Source organism: Neltuma alba, unplaced genomic scaffold (genome assembly GCF_004799145.2).
Source record: "Neltuma alba isolate B1F8T4 unplaced genomic scaffold, ASM479914v2 tig00005275_pilon, whole genome shotgun sequence".
Classification (NCBI taxonomy): domain Eukaryota; kingdom Viridiplantae; phylum Streptophyta; class Magnoliopsida; order Fabales; family Fabaceae; genus Neltuma; species Neltuma alba.
Genome location: NW_021634044.1, coordinates 424373 through 440132, shown reverse-complemented (window position 1 = coordinate 440132; position 15760 = coordinate 424373). Strand labels below are relative to the sequence as shown.

At 37.9% G+C, this 15760-nt stretch overlaps 2 protein-coding genes and 1 non-coding gene across 3 annotated transcripts; all 3 read left to right on the top strand.

Annotated features, from left to right (window-relative positions):
* Nucleotides 1-77: 77 nt before the first annotated feature.
* Nucleotides 78-150, top strand: TRNAF-GAA (transfer RNA phenylalanine (anticodon GAA)). The gene has a single exon. It is a non-coding gene; the product is annotated as a tRNA-Phe (tRNA).
* A 464-nt stretch (nt 151-614) lies between these two features.
* On the top strand, nt 615-9523 carry LOC114747332 (uncharacterized). The gene is made up of 20 exons (XM_028935651.1): nt 615-922; nt 1007-1311; nt 1410-1530; nt 1775-1857; nt 2122-2345; nt 2421-2535; nt 2839-2921; nt 3242-3442; nt 3576-3935; nt 4218-4389; nt 4782-4973; nt 5139-5345; nt 5470-5562; nt 6133-6347; nt 6451-7017; nt 7103-7183; nt 7283-7368; nt 7770-8507; nt 8819-8969; nt 9052-9523. Exons 1-20 carry the CDS (start codon nt 802-804, stop codon nt 9113-9115), a joined length of 4179 nt encoding a protein of 1392 aa, XP_028791484.1. The 5' UTR covers nt 615-801; the 3' UTR covers nt 9116-9523.
* A 2159-nt stretch (nt 9524-11682) lies between these two features.
* LOC114747318 (S-adenosylmethionine synthase 1-like) lies at nt 11683-15608 on the top strand. Its single transcript, XM_028935631.1, has 2 exons — nt 11683-11789; nt 14131-15608. The coding sequence occupies exon 2, from the start codon at nt 14139-14141 to the stop codon at nt 15318-15320; it is 1182 nt and encodes a 393-aa protein (XP_028791464.1). The 5' UTR covers nt 11683-11789; nt 14131-14138; the 3' UTR covers nt 15321-15608.
* The last annotated feature ends 152 nt before the right edge of the window (nt 15609-15760 follow it).

Genomic DNA, 15760 nt, shown 5'->3' with positions numbered 1-15760 from the left:
TACGTGTATATATCACGTTAAGATGTTAGTGGAGAATTAGTCTATATATATAAAAACAAGGAGAGGGCCAACATCGCGCGGGGATAGCTCAGTTGGGAGAGCGTCAGACTGAAGATCTGAAGGTCGCGTGTTCGATCCACGCTCACCGCAAGGGTTTTTTTTAACTTTTGAATATTTCCTCTTTTTTGTTTTTTTTGGCGCATAAAATTTTAGGCAGGGTTCAGGTTCGACCCAAACTAAAAATAGGGTACTTGAATGGCTCCTGATATCAATGTTGGGCAGAATTCCTTCTTTTTTGGGATGAGAGGGCACGGCCGATGGGTGCATACTTCTTTCCTTTGAGACTTGAGCTGAGGACCATTATTGCCTAGTCCTCTTGTATTTCTTTCCTTAACAGCTGGAGCCCATTATTTGCCCGGCGGCGTATTTCTTCATTTTCCCCGTCAGGCCCATTATTTGCCCGTCCGGGTATCTTTTCATTTTCCCCGCCAAAATAAAATATTTTCCTGCCAAATTCTTTGGACCGAATGCCCAATTTTTGTCGGGTGATGAGGTTCGGGCCCTGCCCAATTCTCGGGAGCTGAAGGCTGATTTTTTGTCCGTGAGTCATTAGGTTCGGCAGAATTCGGCCTCCGTCCTGGTCGGACATGAAAATATGGCCTCCTCCGTCGCAGGTCGCGAATTCCCCGTCAGGCGAACACAAAGGACTTGGCGGTCAGCTCTGTGAAGGAGAATAAAGAGTTGAGTTCACTCTACAGAAGACTGGAAAGTTAAGTAGCAGCATATGAAGTGAATACCATCATGGGGGTTCAAAGTTTAAGTGAATGGCGGATCCGTCGTGGTCCATACCTTGGAGAAGTTTCAGCCCTCTGTTTTCTTCACCTTCCTTCTCATTTCTCTTCTCTTCCTCTTCTCCTTGCTGGTATTCATTTCTGTCTCTATGTAGTATGCCTGTTCACTTTATCTGAAGCTCGCGGCTTTATACTTACTAGTTACTTAACAACAGGAATGGGTTCCAAAATTCTGACGTACAACTTGGAACTGGAAAAGATGGTAAGATCATTCACAGTGTTCGATGGCATTCGCGTGCATGGACTTGCGTCTGGTGTCATGAGTAGCACACAACAGACTTCTGCTATTGAGTTTGCCACTAAAATTGCTGTTTATGGGGAACGAAGAGTTAAAGTATATAGCTTCTCCGTTGATACTGTCTCAGGATACTCAAATAAATCAGGATTCCGCCCACAAATGACTCTGTTTCATACGCTGCCTAAGTTCAGTCACTGGGTTTTGGATGTTTGCTTCCTGAAGGTACTTTTTGTATTTGTTTGAAGAATAATTGCGGTTATATATATATATATATATATATATATATATATATAAATGCTTTGGTTTGCTGTTGCTCGTAGGGCTACTTAACTCATTCCAACGAGGAAAGCCATTTTCTCGTGGCCATAGGATGTAGCGATAATTCAGTTCATGTCTGGGACGCCTTGAAGTCTGTTGCGGTTCTTAAAATTCAATCTCCAGGTTAGTCTGCAAACGACATGGACCGAATCGTCTGAACTTCCATTTGTAAAAATTCTCAGGGCGGGGTGCTTCATAAAGTTTACTTGGTGGTTCAGTGGTGAACTTCCTTACCCGCTTTATTTTAAATCTCATCACATGGTTGATTTTAATCATGATAACGTGTTGGATTACTCCACATAATTGCGTTTCTCTGGTTCATTATTGATCACTTTGCTGATATCTACCTTTTATCGTTCAAACATAGTACGGTGCCTTTTATACTCAATGCGATTGTGGGGTGACAATCTTGAAGTTCTCCGTGTTGCATCTGGCACTATATATAATGAGGTAAGAAATCTACAATGGCATTCACAATTCTTAACTCCTAAGAGTTGCAAATGCGCTTATCTGTCATCTGTTTATATCTCTAAATGTATTTTAAATAGTATTGTCTTTGGTTTCCTTGGTTTTCTTCACATGGCTGCTCTACTTGATTTGACTGGCTTGTCTATCTGTTAACCCCCCCTTCTTTCTTTCTTTCTTTCTTTCTTTTTCTTTTCTTTTTTTTTCCCAGCAGTTATGTTAGTGCGATTAAACATTTGGTTTTCTCAGATAATTGTTTGGAAAGTGGGCCCCAATCATGATGCTTCTAGTTTAAGAAGTGTAGCGGAAGACCAGGATCACCAGAGCATTTCATTTTCTCTTTGTTACCAGCTAAGTAATCAACAGTATGAGGCTGTTCATGTATCCAAACTTGTTGGACATGAAGGTTCAATCTTTCGAATAGCATGGTCTTCGTGTGGATCTAAACTCGTATCAGTCTCTGATGATCGCAGGTGTGTTAGTTTTTTAATATTTGACCATTGTAGTGATTTGTTAGTTGTAATGATTTGATTTTTCTTTCATTACAGTGCACGTGTCTGGGCGGTTCCTATTAAAAGGGAAGAATTGTTGGGCCATGATCCTGTTGCCCTTGTCTTATTTGGTCATAGTGCTCGAGTGTGGGACTGCTCCATTTTTGATTCTGTAAGCATTTTAGTGCTGCCTACTCTTTCAAATAGTTAATTAGTGCATCTGATGAAGTGATGATTATTATGACTTATGACTTGCTGATTATTATGTTTAAGTTGCCAAATTATCTATCAAGTGTTGCTGCAAATTTACATTTATATGTTTGTTTATATAGCATTCGTAAAGCATTTTCCCTATTTTAGCATCTTACTTTACTTAGTCATGCAGTTTTCTTGCCTAAGGTAATATAAAGGTTCGGGGTCTTAGGGGCACATTTCATTCCTTGTTTGGAATTTCTTTTCTGATGACTTTCTGCAGCTGATTGTCACTGCCAGCGAGGACTGCACTTGTCGTATATGGGGAATGGATGGTGAACAGCTTCAGATCATTAGGGAGCACACGTAAGTTGTTAACATGAGATCTTGGCTTCTGAGAAATGAGTTATTAATTGCTGAATTTTTGGGATATACTATATCTTGAATTAATTAATAATAAATGGTCATTGATATGGAGATTCTATTTAATTTTTGAATTGAATTTCTAAATGGGATGACCGTTGGTAATATGTTGCGGAATTCCTGGAGCTCCAACCGTAGTTTTGTCCTAAAGATCTAACTATATAAATTATTGGTTGTCCTTGATAAGTTTTTTTTGCTTATTAAATGTGATGCCTGCGTGATGTTTAAAAGGCCTAAGAAATAGAGTGATTTGTCTTGTGCAGAGGAAGGGGTATATGGAGATGTTTGTACGATCCAAACACTTCACTCCTAATTACTGCTGGGTTTGATTCTGCCATCAAAGTGCATCAGCCTTATGCTTTAATGTCTCGTGGCTTGACTGCAGCAAAAGAGAAACCTGATAGAACTGAGACGTTCTCCATTTGTATCCCTAATGCGTTGGATGAAATTGGGCTTATGGACAGGTAGCATTAGTGCACATGATATGCTCGCCTAGATTTTTTTCTTTAAACATTTCTAAATTTCAAACTGCTCTTAGAAAACACACTACACCCACACACACACATGATGGCTTTGTTTCCTTTTTGTCTATTGCAGTAAGAGTGAATATGTCCGCTGTCTGCGTTTTGCCTGTGAGGAGAGTCTTTATGTTGCTACAAATCACGGCTATCTCTATAATGCCAAATTATGTGGCTCTGGAGGTGCCCAGTGGACTCAACTTGTACAGGTCAGCAATGGGGCACCGATTATCTGTATGGATTTATTGTCTAAGGACTTTGTTGAACTTGACTGTGGTGCTGAGGATTGGCTTGCTGTTGGAGATGGTAAAGGAAATATGACAGTTATTGGGGTTACTGATGATGATTATACTCCTACAGTGAAGTCAAGCTTTACCTGGTCTGCTGAAACGGAGAGACAGCTCTTGGGTACTCACTGGTGCAAATCTCTAGGGCATAGGTACTCACTTGCCAGTATTCTTCATTAACATTTCTGCAATTAAAAATCCAAAAATTGGGGACATCTCCTGATGTCTAAGTTGCATGCGGCCATGCGCCACACCTTATGTTATAGAATTAAGGGACTTCCCAAGTTATTGTGTTTGACTGATACGGAAGGCGATATGGTGGTAGCATACGCGTCTATCTAGAAAAGCTCTCAACATGGGCTATTTGGCTGATGAAAGCACAGATGCGTAAGTTAAAATATTATCATTCTCAGATATCTTAAAAAATTTTGTAGGTATGTCTTCACAGCTGATCCTAGAGGAACTTTGAAACTCTGGAGGTTGCCTGTCTGCTCACAATCTAATATTCTCAGCCCCTTGAGGAGTTACAATGTGTCTCATATAGCAACATTCATGTCAAGTTATGGAATACGGATTATGTGTTTGGATGCTTGCATGGAGGAAGAGGTATTGCTCGTGTCTGTTTTTCTCCATTATGGGGGGTGGCCAGGCAGAGCTTCTTGTTTGACGGCTTAGTTGATCTTCCTTTTTGAAATATTCAGTAATAGTTAATTGTAGTATGTAGACTAATAAGCCACTTGATAGAGTCTGACTTAATCTCATAATCAAACTAGCATTTAAACAATGCTTGTTTTCTGTAGAGAGTTTGACCAAGATATGACATTTTACAATAACTTTGTGGAAACAGAGATGAGATATCTTTCCTTTTAACATTTGAAAGATGTCATATGAAATTATGAATATAGCCAGCTTATAAGATTCCCGAAATGGATGCTCATACTTGAAAGTGTTTAAGTGAAGTTCTTAAGTTTGGAGTATGGATATCAACATTTCTGCAGGTCCTAGTGTGTGGAGATCTACGTGGTAATATGTTTCTGTTCCCTTTGGCGAAGAGCATGTTGGGGGATGTGTCTCTTGCACATGAAGTGAAGACATCTCCAATAAATCATTTCAAAGGAGTCCATGGAATTTCAAGTGTGTCCAGTGTTTCTGTGGCTCTGCTCGGTTCTAATCAAATTGAAATATGCTCAGTAAGTTAAAAACTTAAAATATCCATCCTTGTTTCAGCTTTATGCCATATTGTCAAATGATTAAATCAAGAGAAGTGTTAATATTCAAAACTAAATATACAGAAACACAAATATTTTCCTCTTTCGTCCCATCTTTTTTACTTATATGTTATTATTCTTGTTCAGACAGGAGCAGATGGTTGTATATGCTATCTGGAATATGATAGAGGTCTTCAGAATTTGCAATTTACGGGGATGAAGCAAGTGAAAGAGTTGAGTTTAATTGAGCATGCCTCTATGAATAATAACTCTGCTCATACATTGTCAAGGAACTATGCAGCAGGTTTTGCATCAGTAGATTTCATAATATGGAATTTAGTTAGTGAGACTAAGGTACTTTTTTTTCCTTTGCTATCATTAATCCTGCTTAATGTCTGGTGTTAGTTAATGTTTTTGTGGCCCTATCGTTACTCACCATCCGTTATGACTGTGATGATTAAGTCCATGTTTCTAGCAGGTTGTGAAAATTCCATGTGGTGGATGGCGCCGTCCTCATTCTCATTATTTGGGTGATGTACCTGAGATGAAGAACTGCTTTGCCTTTGTCAAGGTTTGTTTTTCTGTTTTGAACTCCCAGCAATTCTTCAATTTTATTGAAAAAGGCAATTTGTATTTCTTTTAGCTGTGTCTTCTGCTCATTAGACAAAACAACAAGCATTTTCCCACTATGTGGGGTTTGCAACATAGATTGCATTATGTCATTATGCTCTCATTAGATGTTGCTGCTAACAAATTATACCCTTGTTAGAAATTGTGTCAAAACTTCTAATGGAGCTCATTTTATGGTTTGAATTATTGAGCTTGAGCAAGGCCTCTCATGATGGTCATCAGTTTTTAGATTCCAACATCTTCCCAATTATTTTCATGGGAATTTGAGGAGAAGATTTTGTCAGATTGTTTAATTTATTCTTTCTTCAACTTTAAGAGTATTGGATCTTTATCTTAAATTTTGACTCCGTTCTCATGATCTATCAGAACTTTGTGGGCTTGTCTCTTTTTTTTTTTTTTAAATTTTAATTAACAACTTTTGCACTACAACCTATGTTTTGGCCCAAAAAAACTAGGATCTATGTTGTCTTTAGGTATCTAAATATCCCAAATTAAATGTTAATTATTTCAGGATGAAATGATTTATATCCATAAACATTGGGTTAGTGATGAAGACAGGAAGATATACCCTCAGAGTTTGCATATGCAGTTCCATGGGAGAGAGATGCATTCCTTGTGCTTTATCTCTGGAGACATGCCCCTTGGAAACAATTATAAACATAACCTATATTCTAATTTTTGTTTGATTGCAACTGGTTGTGAAGATGGAACAGTCAGGTTGACTTGGTAAGACCTTTCTAATCTGATGTCTTGAGAACTGGCTTAAGTTGAACATCACCACATAGTGAACCACATTTTGATGATGGCTTTGGTGTCTGCATGACTTAAGGTACTCTTCGGGTATTGAAAACTGGTCCACATCCAAATTGCTTGGTGAACATGTTGGGGGATCAGCTGTAAGGTCGTTGTGCTGTGTGTCAAAACTCCATATTATTTCCTCACGTGCAACTAATTTATGTGACGAGAGGGGTGAACCAAATGCTGCTATTGAGGACCAAGATAATCCAATTTTACTGATTTCAGTTGGTGCCAAGCGTGTGTTGACTTCTTGGATACTAAAAAATAGGAGGCTAGACAACAAGAAAGACATTCCAGTTGATCAGCAATATACTTCAGATGGAAATGATGGGGAGTTCTGGTCAAATTTCTCCTCTTCATTGACATTCCAGTGGCTTTCCACTGATATGCCAGCCAAATATGCAAGCACACGCAAAAATCCTGAAAATGATGCAAAGAAAGTAGTTGAGAGTGCTGAAAATGCTTATGATGCCAAAATCGATGTTAAACCTGGATCACTGTTGCCTGAAAGGGCAATGGACCTTGTCAGAGATAAGCATGATGATGACTGGAGATATCTTGCAGTCACTGCTTTTCATGTTAAATGTGCTGGTTCTAGGTGAATGAGATACCTAATATTCTCCTTTTGGATGTACCTTTTTATTGCAGCCTGAAACTAACCTTTGTTCTTGTGTACATTTCAGGATATCTGTCTGTTTTGTTGTCGTTGCTTGTTCAGATGCTACACTTACATTACGGGCTTTGATTTTGCCATTTCGCTTATGGTATTGTTATCGTACCTGTTATATTGTAGTGACTTTTTGTTTTCTTATTGTGGCCTTGCTGTGTGCGTATGTCAGACATTTCCTTTTATGCAATGATAGGTTTGATGTTGCTATGCTTACTCCTTTATCTGCACCAGTTTTGTCATTGCAGCAGATAATTTTCCCTACATGTCAGCCTGCTCAAGGTTAGGTTTCCCTTCCATTCCTACATTGGTGGCAAAGACCGCCACATCATTTCCTTTCTCATGAGTGTTCTGTATTAGTCCATTCCATTTGTATGGGTGTCTCTGAAATTTTGCGGATTGTTGGCTGGTAATTTCTGACCACCAAAAAACTTGATGCATGGTGTGCTAGCTGACGGTTTATAGATCGACTTATCTTTTTCTTTTAAATATCCTTTTTTTTTTGGGATTGCTATTAAGTTATTTCTTGAGTTGACCTGTGTCTGAAAGGATGGGGGAGTCATTCAAGTTGTTAAGAAGCCGACTCTTTTCCTTGTTTATAGAGGTGATATTGTATGGTTAGCATAAGTCTATGATTCTCTTGCTTGAGCGGCATTCATCCCCTTTATTTATTTATTCTGCAGATAACATCCAGGCGGGAGGTGTTTATATTGTGATTAGTGGGTCTACGGATGGGAATGTTGCCTTTTGGGACCTAACTGACAGTGTTGAAGCTTTTATGGAGCGGGTGTCAGTTCCTAGCATAGAGAAGTTCTTTGATTGTCAAAAACGTCCACGAACCGGAAGAGGAAGTCAAGGTGGTAGATGGTGGAGATCTTTAAGCAGTAGCTTATCGAAGAAAAAACAAGACAATAATATTGTTCGCTCAAAAGTTAAAGATGAGTATGGGTCCATCAATTGCACTGTGAATGGGACCTCTTCAACAACAAATGATCATCAAAACCACAACACAGCTTGTTCTCAATCCTTGCATTCATCTTCCTTTGAGTCAGAAATCAACAATCATAACCCCTCACCCGAAGTATGTGAAATACCGCCCATACATATTCTGGAGGAAATTCATCAGTCTGGCGTCAATTGTCTCCATGTGTCGGAGATAAAATGTGGTCAAAGCACTGATAGATGTCATGTGTGCAGTATTATTAGTGGGGGTGATGACCAGGCGCTAAACCATCTTTTAGTTGAATTATCATCTAACTCAACAAATTCAAATACAGAGATTATGAGTCGAGATATAGAAAATGTGGTGTCTGAACCTAAACATCAAAAGGACGTCCACTATCATAGTTGGAGCATGAAAGACAGGATTAGATTCTTACGTTGCGAAAAATTCCCCTCAGCCCACAGCTCTGCTGTGAAAGGTAAATAGGCCCAACTTTGCTTATCTCTCTGTCTCTCTTTCTCTTTCTCTTTCTCTTTCTCTCTGTACTCCTCTTCACGGTTTTTTGTGGTTTTGTTCGTGAGAATACTTGGTGTTGCATATTTGCCGAAAAGCTTTGCGTTTTTTTTTTTTGGCTTATAATCTTAGATGGATAACGACAACTGACAGACTCATGGTCCTTGAAAGCCATATCCACCAAGATTAAAGCCAGTATAATAAAGAATAGATATGGACTCTTTTCAATATCTATTTTCAAGAAATTTGACCGGATCATAATTGCGTTTGATGAAGGTGTGTGGACGGACGGTTCTTGGGTATTCTCCGCTGGACTTGATCAGCGAATCAGATGTTGGCATATTGAGGATAGTAAACTAAGCGAGCATGCGCATATGGTAGTGAGTGTGCCAGAGCCTGAAGCATTAAGTGCTCGAACTTGTGGAAGGTGACCGTTATATAAGAAAGCATGAACAGGTCGGGTTATGGATGTATCTTATCTTACTAATTCTTGCTCGTGTCTTGTGCAGGAACCTGTATCAGATTGCTGTTGCGGGAAGAGGGATGCAAATGGTTGATTTTTATGCAGTTTGACCCGACACTGATATTAGTGTTTCTCCTTCCTCTTGCATCGGAGATGGAGGTTCATTTTTTTCAACCTTCGCTTTATAGTCATGGGTGCCGCATGTACCCAAGCTTTTTGGGGCGTATATCTTCTACCTTGGCCTAATGTCAGGGATGTAAAATGTGATTTTGGTTCTTGCTCATGCAATCATTTCCCAAACGTGTCGTCATACTTCAGAGATGAGTCTGCTGAGAAAATTTAGGGAGATGTGAGCAAATAAAGTTTTGTATGTATACATATGATAAGATTTAGAAACTACTGCCTTTGGTTCCTTAATATAATAACTAGTTTTGTAGTGGTTTCTAAATCTTACGGATTTTTCTCCATTTTGGGGACGCTGGCTATTAAATTTATAACCTTTTGGTTAACTCTACTCATTCTCACCTATTGAATTATGTCACCCAGTGCTCATGAAGGATGATATGAGAAAGAAAATGTGCAACTTGTGGTGCACCCATTAGGTATGTTCTCTCTTGAGAAAACATGCCTTTATATCATCTGCTTTGCACAGATTCTTGTGCAAAATCAGAGAAGTGGTATTTCAGTAATCAATGGATTCAAAAATATTGCGGGCGCTACCCCGTTTCTAACAAATATAAAGCATTTTCTCTCGCTTTTTTCAAGAAGTCTCAGTTTTTTAGTTTAAAAAATATTTTATGTATTTTTAAGAGTAATTTATGGTTTTTCTAAAATATCTTTAAGAGCATTTTACAATTACTTACCTTCTTTTTTAATATGGTTCATTTCCCGATTCCCATACATTCACAAATGGAAAAAGAATATAGAATTGTTTTTATTGATATATGTATTAAATAAAAATGGTTTATATTTTTTTTATATTAAAAGACAATTTTATTTAACGCAAGTAAAATGGTATATAGTCATATTCAATCAATTTGAGCGAAGTTTAAAGCTGGCTCAACATTTAAAACATGAAAAGAACAGATAAAACAACAACCAACAAAAACTAACATCAGAACAACATAATTAACACTTATAACAACACATTCTGCAATATTAATCTCATGATGCAGAGTCTAAGGGGGATTTGAATCCAAACACGAGAGTGAAACAAAAATGCTTTATATTTAAAACAAGAGGAATGGTGACAATCTAATTAAGTCAACTTGGCAGAGATACAGGTAAAATAATAAATACTAAAATCGGATGCACGTTCATCATGCTTATGCCTATGCATTGACTAGAGACATCGAGAGATGGCCTTGAAGTATAAACAATTTGGAGGTTGGCGGATGCCACCATCTCATTTTCTGCATATGTTCAGACTCATCATTCATTATTTTGTTTGTCAAAAAGAGAAGACACAATTGTTAAATTATTCAGAAGGGCGGTGCTACAAGTACCCAGCAATGTGCATCACACCAAAAAATTCAAGGAGGGAAAAAAAGGGTGAAAGCCGTGTAAGAATGATGCGAGATTTGACTTGACTCGGTAAATATTGTTTTACCTACGCCAATATTATTTATTTTTATTGTTAATTTCTACTCTTTCGGTTCTTAATATAAAACCTATTTAACTAATTTAATTAGATTAAGGAAGTTAGGTAAGTTAGTTAATTATAAGAAAAGTGACACATTTTTCTTAAAACACCATAATTATCTTTCTTAATACCTCCTCTTTCTCTTCTACTTGACTATGATTGAGGGGTATCCATAGGGGTAATTTAGAAAAAAAATTGATAAATATGAAAAATGGGTCTTATATTTAGGATCAAAACCAACTCAAGAATTGGGTCCTATATTAAAAACCGGAGGAATATTATATAACTAGCATATAAATTTTTATGAAAAATTATTAAATTAACTGAAAAAATATATTATTTGTCGGGGTTTAATTAAAAATTACAAACGTTGATTTTAGAATGGACTGGAATTGCGTTTTGACTTGGTGGGAAAATAAGGAAGCAAGAAACAGGTGGGAATCATGACGGAACAGGAGGGACCAAACCGCCACCAACCCCGGACAACCGGCACGTGGCAGTCCACCCAAGCTGACCACTCTGAAGCCACTCAAGCATCGGCTTTTCTCGGTGGTCACGTAAATAGAGTAATTACACGACACCTCCTCTTCATTCCAATTCCAAACATGGCATGCCTTTATTTACCCACTTTGATTCCTGGCAGAAAACTTATCCTTAGCGCGTTGATCAAGTTTTAATTTTAATCCTTTAAATTTAAAAAAACAAATCATGAAGATATCACTTAGATATAATGATATATACATGCAACTTATATTCCATCTCAGACTGACTTTTTTTTATAAAAAAAAAGATTTCCACAGACGCTGGACGGAGACACCGAATGATGAGCGGTGACCAATTGGGGTTGGTGAAGAACCGGTAGTCGCCAGTTATGCAGATGCCCAAATGGTGCTGGCGCAAATCCTCCATTTTTCGTCTCACCAACCCCAGCAAATCCTATCCCTCCGCTTTTGGGAGTCAAATCCACAACCGCCCGTTCGGGTAGCCAATCACCCGGGCAGTTATATAGTATAAATATGAGGTGATTCGTTTGGAAGCATTGTCCCTAGTCACGCATCCTTTCAACGAGGTCTGGTTTGAGCGAGTAGTGTCCCGCCAGTCTTCGTCGTCAGATTCCGTTGCACTTACTCGTTCGGCTCCAGGTTAGCATTTTCCCTTTCCCTATTCTGCGTGCTTGCTCGTCCCTTTTCACACCTTAGTGCGTTTTTTCCCCGTAGTTCTGTTCATGTTTCTGCATCGCATCTTCGAGGTTTTCTTTCACTGTCGGGCTCCATCTTCTATGTTGGAGGCATTTCGTGTATAGAATGGCAATTGTTCTGTTCAATACAACAAGAGTGCTTCGGATCTGAATGTTTATTTTTATTTTTGGATTGCTGGTTGAGTTTTGGCTCATCTTGCTCTCTACTTCTCTCACTCGTGGTTATGGAGGTCCTCCTTTGTCCCTTTCTGAAGCGGAATTTGAAATTCGTTCAATGAACTTGCCGATTAGAATATGATGTTCCTTTGTGTTGCTGTAGGTTAGATCTGATACTTATTTATAAACAATCCTTGCTCGCTATTTTCGCTTCCCGATTTAGTTCTTCGGTTGTAGACATTGATTATGATATAATCGGAACGTGGCCAGGGACTTAAGAAGCCAAGCTTCTTCCTTCCTTTTTCAAAGATGAAGTGGGAGGAAGTAGTTGTTGAGAAGAACTAGAAACAACGAACCTCAATATCAGAGATAATAGGGGTCGTGCGTTATCTCGTTTGAGTGCTTTGTTCGAATTAATGTCAGCGAGAGGTGTTTGAAACCAAATTATAGTTTTAAAAATAATTTTACGGTATACGAAGTAAATATATATTTACGAAGTAAATATATATTTACGAAGTAAATATATAAATTAGTTTATCTCGATTTGTAAAAAAATACTTTTAAGCAAACTCAAACGCCTACTAAAAGAGTGTTTGGATAGAAACCAAACTATGGTTTCAGAAGTGCTTTTACGGTTTACGAAATAAATATGTAGAGGAGTTTATTTCATTTTGTAGAAAAATGTTTCTAAGAAACACTTTCGAAGCTTACCAAACACCCCCTAAAAGTGACTTGCAAACTGAAGTAAAAATCTTATACCTGTGTTTTAATAGGCTTTTAAAAATATATCAATTTTACGGTTTTAAAATTTTTTAAAAAAATATCATAGTCATGAGTTACTTTTGAGCAAAACAATCAGTCCTAGCTAATTTTTGAGACTTCCCATCGTTATCACAAACATTCACTTAGAAGTTTCCTTTTGGTTTTATACTCTACTTGGATAAGAAGAAAAGTTGAGAAGAAAGAAAATAAAAGGAGAGAAAATAGAGAGAAAGAAAAACTAGAGGGAAGTTGTGATCATTCTTCTTGTTTGGATGGATGAGAGAAAATAGAGAGAGAAAAAAAATTAGCATATATCTAAAATGACTAAAATATCCTTACCAAAATATATTATATTTACAATTAAATTAAATATTACAATAGAAAAATTATACTAACATTAGCATCATCAAATAATTTAAAATCAAGTTATTTGGTTTGTATATATTTTCATATTATTATATTTTAAAACCAAATTATGTAATAAAAATATTGTTTTAAGATTAAAAAAAAAGTGAATAACTTTAGAAATATAATTAAAAAAAATAAATATGGAGAGGAAGAGAGAGGAGGAGTAGTCATGGAAATCTTGTTTTCCTTTCCAAATCTCTCCATATATGGAGAAAAATTTGAAGAGAAAATGAGGCGTGGGGTCTACTTTATTTTCTTCTCCACTTTTTCTTTCCCTTACATTTTTTCTCATATCCAAGTAAGAGAAAACTTGTTTTTCCTCATGTTTTCCTCTCTAGTTTTTTCTCCTCTCTAATTTTCTCTCAATCCAAGGGGTTAATTTTTTTTATCTCGGAATGTTAGCGGGAGTAACAGACAATGGAAGAAAATACAGACATTGCATAGTAGAACCAGTGATTTTTCCAATTTTTTTATTATTTATAATTATAATGAGCACTGAATGTATCTGAAAAAGCCAATGCTAGGACAAAAGAAAATTAATTTTTTCAAAAAAAAAAATAGGGAAAAACTTTGCATGTTTGTTTTTAATCTTGTTTAAACATTTTTATATTATTAGGCATAATTTATTATCTAATGAACATTGTATGGACGAAGTTATTTTAAAAATTATCTGTGATAATAATTAACAAAATAAAAATTTTAGACTAATACTCGTCGGTTCTAAGTATAAGAACTATTTTATAGTATAATTTACATTACAAAATGGGTTTTATATTTAGGACAAAAAAAATACTATGTATGTTAATTTTTTTTTTTTTTTTTTAAAAAAAGCCCTTCATGAGCTGCATACCATTAACCTGCTATTGATGATCGTAGAGCCTGCCTACATAAGCTCTTATGCTGTTGTTATTTTGAGCTATTATAGTTTAATAGACTGATATTTTATTTACTCTGTGCAGCTTGAAAAATGGCGGAGAGCTTTCTTTTCACATCTGAATCTGTCAATGAGGGTCACCCCGACAAGTTGTGCGACCAGATCTCTGATGCCGTGCTTGATGCCTGCCTTGAGCAGGACCCTGACAGCAAGGTCGCCTGCGAGACATGCACCAAGACCAACATGGTCATGGTGTTTGGAGAGATTACAACCAAGGCCAACGTAGATTATGAGAAGATTGTCCGCAATACATGCCGCAACATTGGATTTGTCTCTGATGAGGTGGGTCTTGATGCTGACAAATGCAACGTATTGGTGAACATTGAGCAGCAAAGCCCTGACATTGCCCAGGGCGTGCACGGCCACTTTACTAGGCGTCCAGAGGAGGTTGGCGCTGGTGATCAGGGTCACATGTTTGGGTATGCCACTGATGAAACCCCCGAATACATGCCCTTGAGTCATGTCCTTGCAACCAAATTAGGAGCTCGCCTCACGGAGGTTAGGAAGAATGGCACCTGCGCTTGGCTGAGACCAGATGGAAAAACTCAAGTAACTGTTGAGTACTCCAATGACAATGGTGCTATGGTTCCAGTTCGTGTCCACACTGTCCTTATTTCTACTCAGCATGACGAGACTGTGACTAATGATCAAATTGCTGCTGATCTTAAGGAGCATGTCATTAAGCCCGTCATCCCTGAGAAATACCTAGACGACGATACCATCTTTCACCTCAACCCCTCCGGCCGCTTTGTCATTGGTGGCCCTCATGGGGATGCTGGTCTTACTGGAAGAAAAATTATTATAGATACCTATGGTGGCTGGGGTGCCCACGGTGGTGGTGCCTTCTCAGGGAAGGACCCCACCAAGGTCGATAGAAGCGGTGCCTATATTGCCAGGCAGGCCGCAAAGAGTGTTGTGGCAAATGGGCTTGCCCGGCGGTGCCTTGTGCAGGTTTCGTATGCCATTGGTGTTCCTGAGCCCTTGTCCGTTTTTATTGACACCTACGGAACTGGAAAGATTTCAGACAAGGATATTCTTCAACTTGTGAAGGAGAATTTCGACTTCAGGCCTGGAATGATTACCATCAACTTGGACCTTAAGAGGGGTGGCCATAGATTCCTCAAGACAGCTGCTTATGGACACTTTGGAAGGGATGACCCAGACTTCACCTGGGAAACTGTGAAGCCACTCAAGTGGGAAAAGCCTCAAGCTTAAGAGTAGCGAATCTTAATCAGTGGTGTTCTTCTTGGTTCTGGGTGAATAATTCCCGTGTCATTTTGCTCCACCCCGCATGTCTACTGCGTTGCAATAGTTAACATTCCCATCTAATAACCAAAATGATATGTATTCTACTTTAATTTCCTTATGATTTAATTATTGATTATGCAATATTGCTCGTGGCGGCTCATTCATGTATCAGAAACAGAATTATTTTTCCTCGGCTGTCAAGCTGGAATTCAATTGCGCAGATATGACTGTTACGATGTATTCTGAGTGCAGAAACATGTAGTTGTTTTTTTTTTTTTTGGGGTACCAGACATATCTTTATATTTTGTATCATATTTGACTTAAATGGGATGGTTAAGATTTGATTGGATCAAGGGAAATATTGAGGTGAAACGATCATTGTGTCAGGTAAAAACAGAATAGATTTC

Coding starts and splice junctions, on each gene's coding strand:
- LOC114747332 (XM_028935651.1), top strand. CDS start 802: ATGGGGGTTCAAAGTTTAAGTGAATGGCGGATCCGTCGTGGTCCATAC. Junction 5,346..5,469: donor ATTTAGTTAGTGAGACTAAG/GTACTTTTTTTT, acceptor TGTTTCTAGCAG/GTTGTGAAAATTCCATGTGG. Junction 7,018..7,102: donor GTTAAATGTGCTGGTTCTAG/GTGAATGAGATA, acceptor TGTACATTTCAG/GATATCTGTCTGTTTTGTTG.
- LOC114747318 (XM_028935631.1), top strand. CDS start 14,139: ATGGCGGAGAGCTTTCTTTTCACATCTGAATCTGTCAATGAGGGTCAC.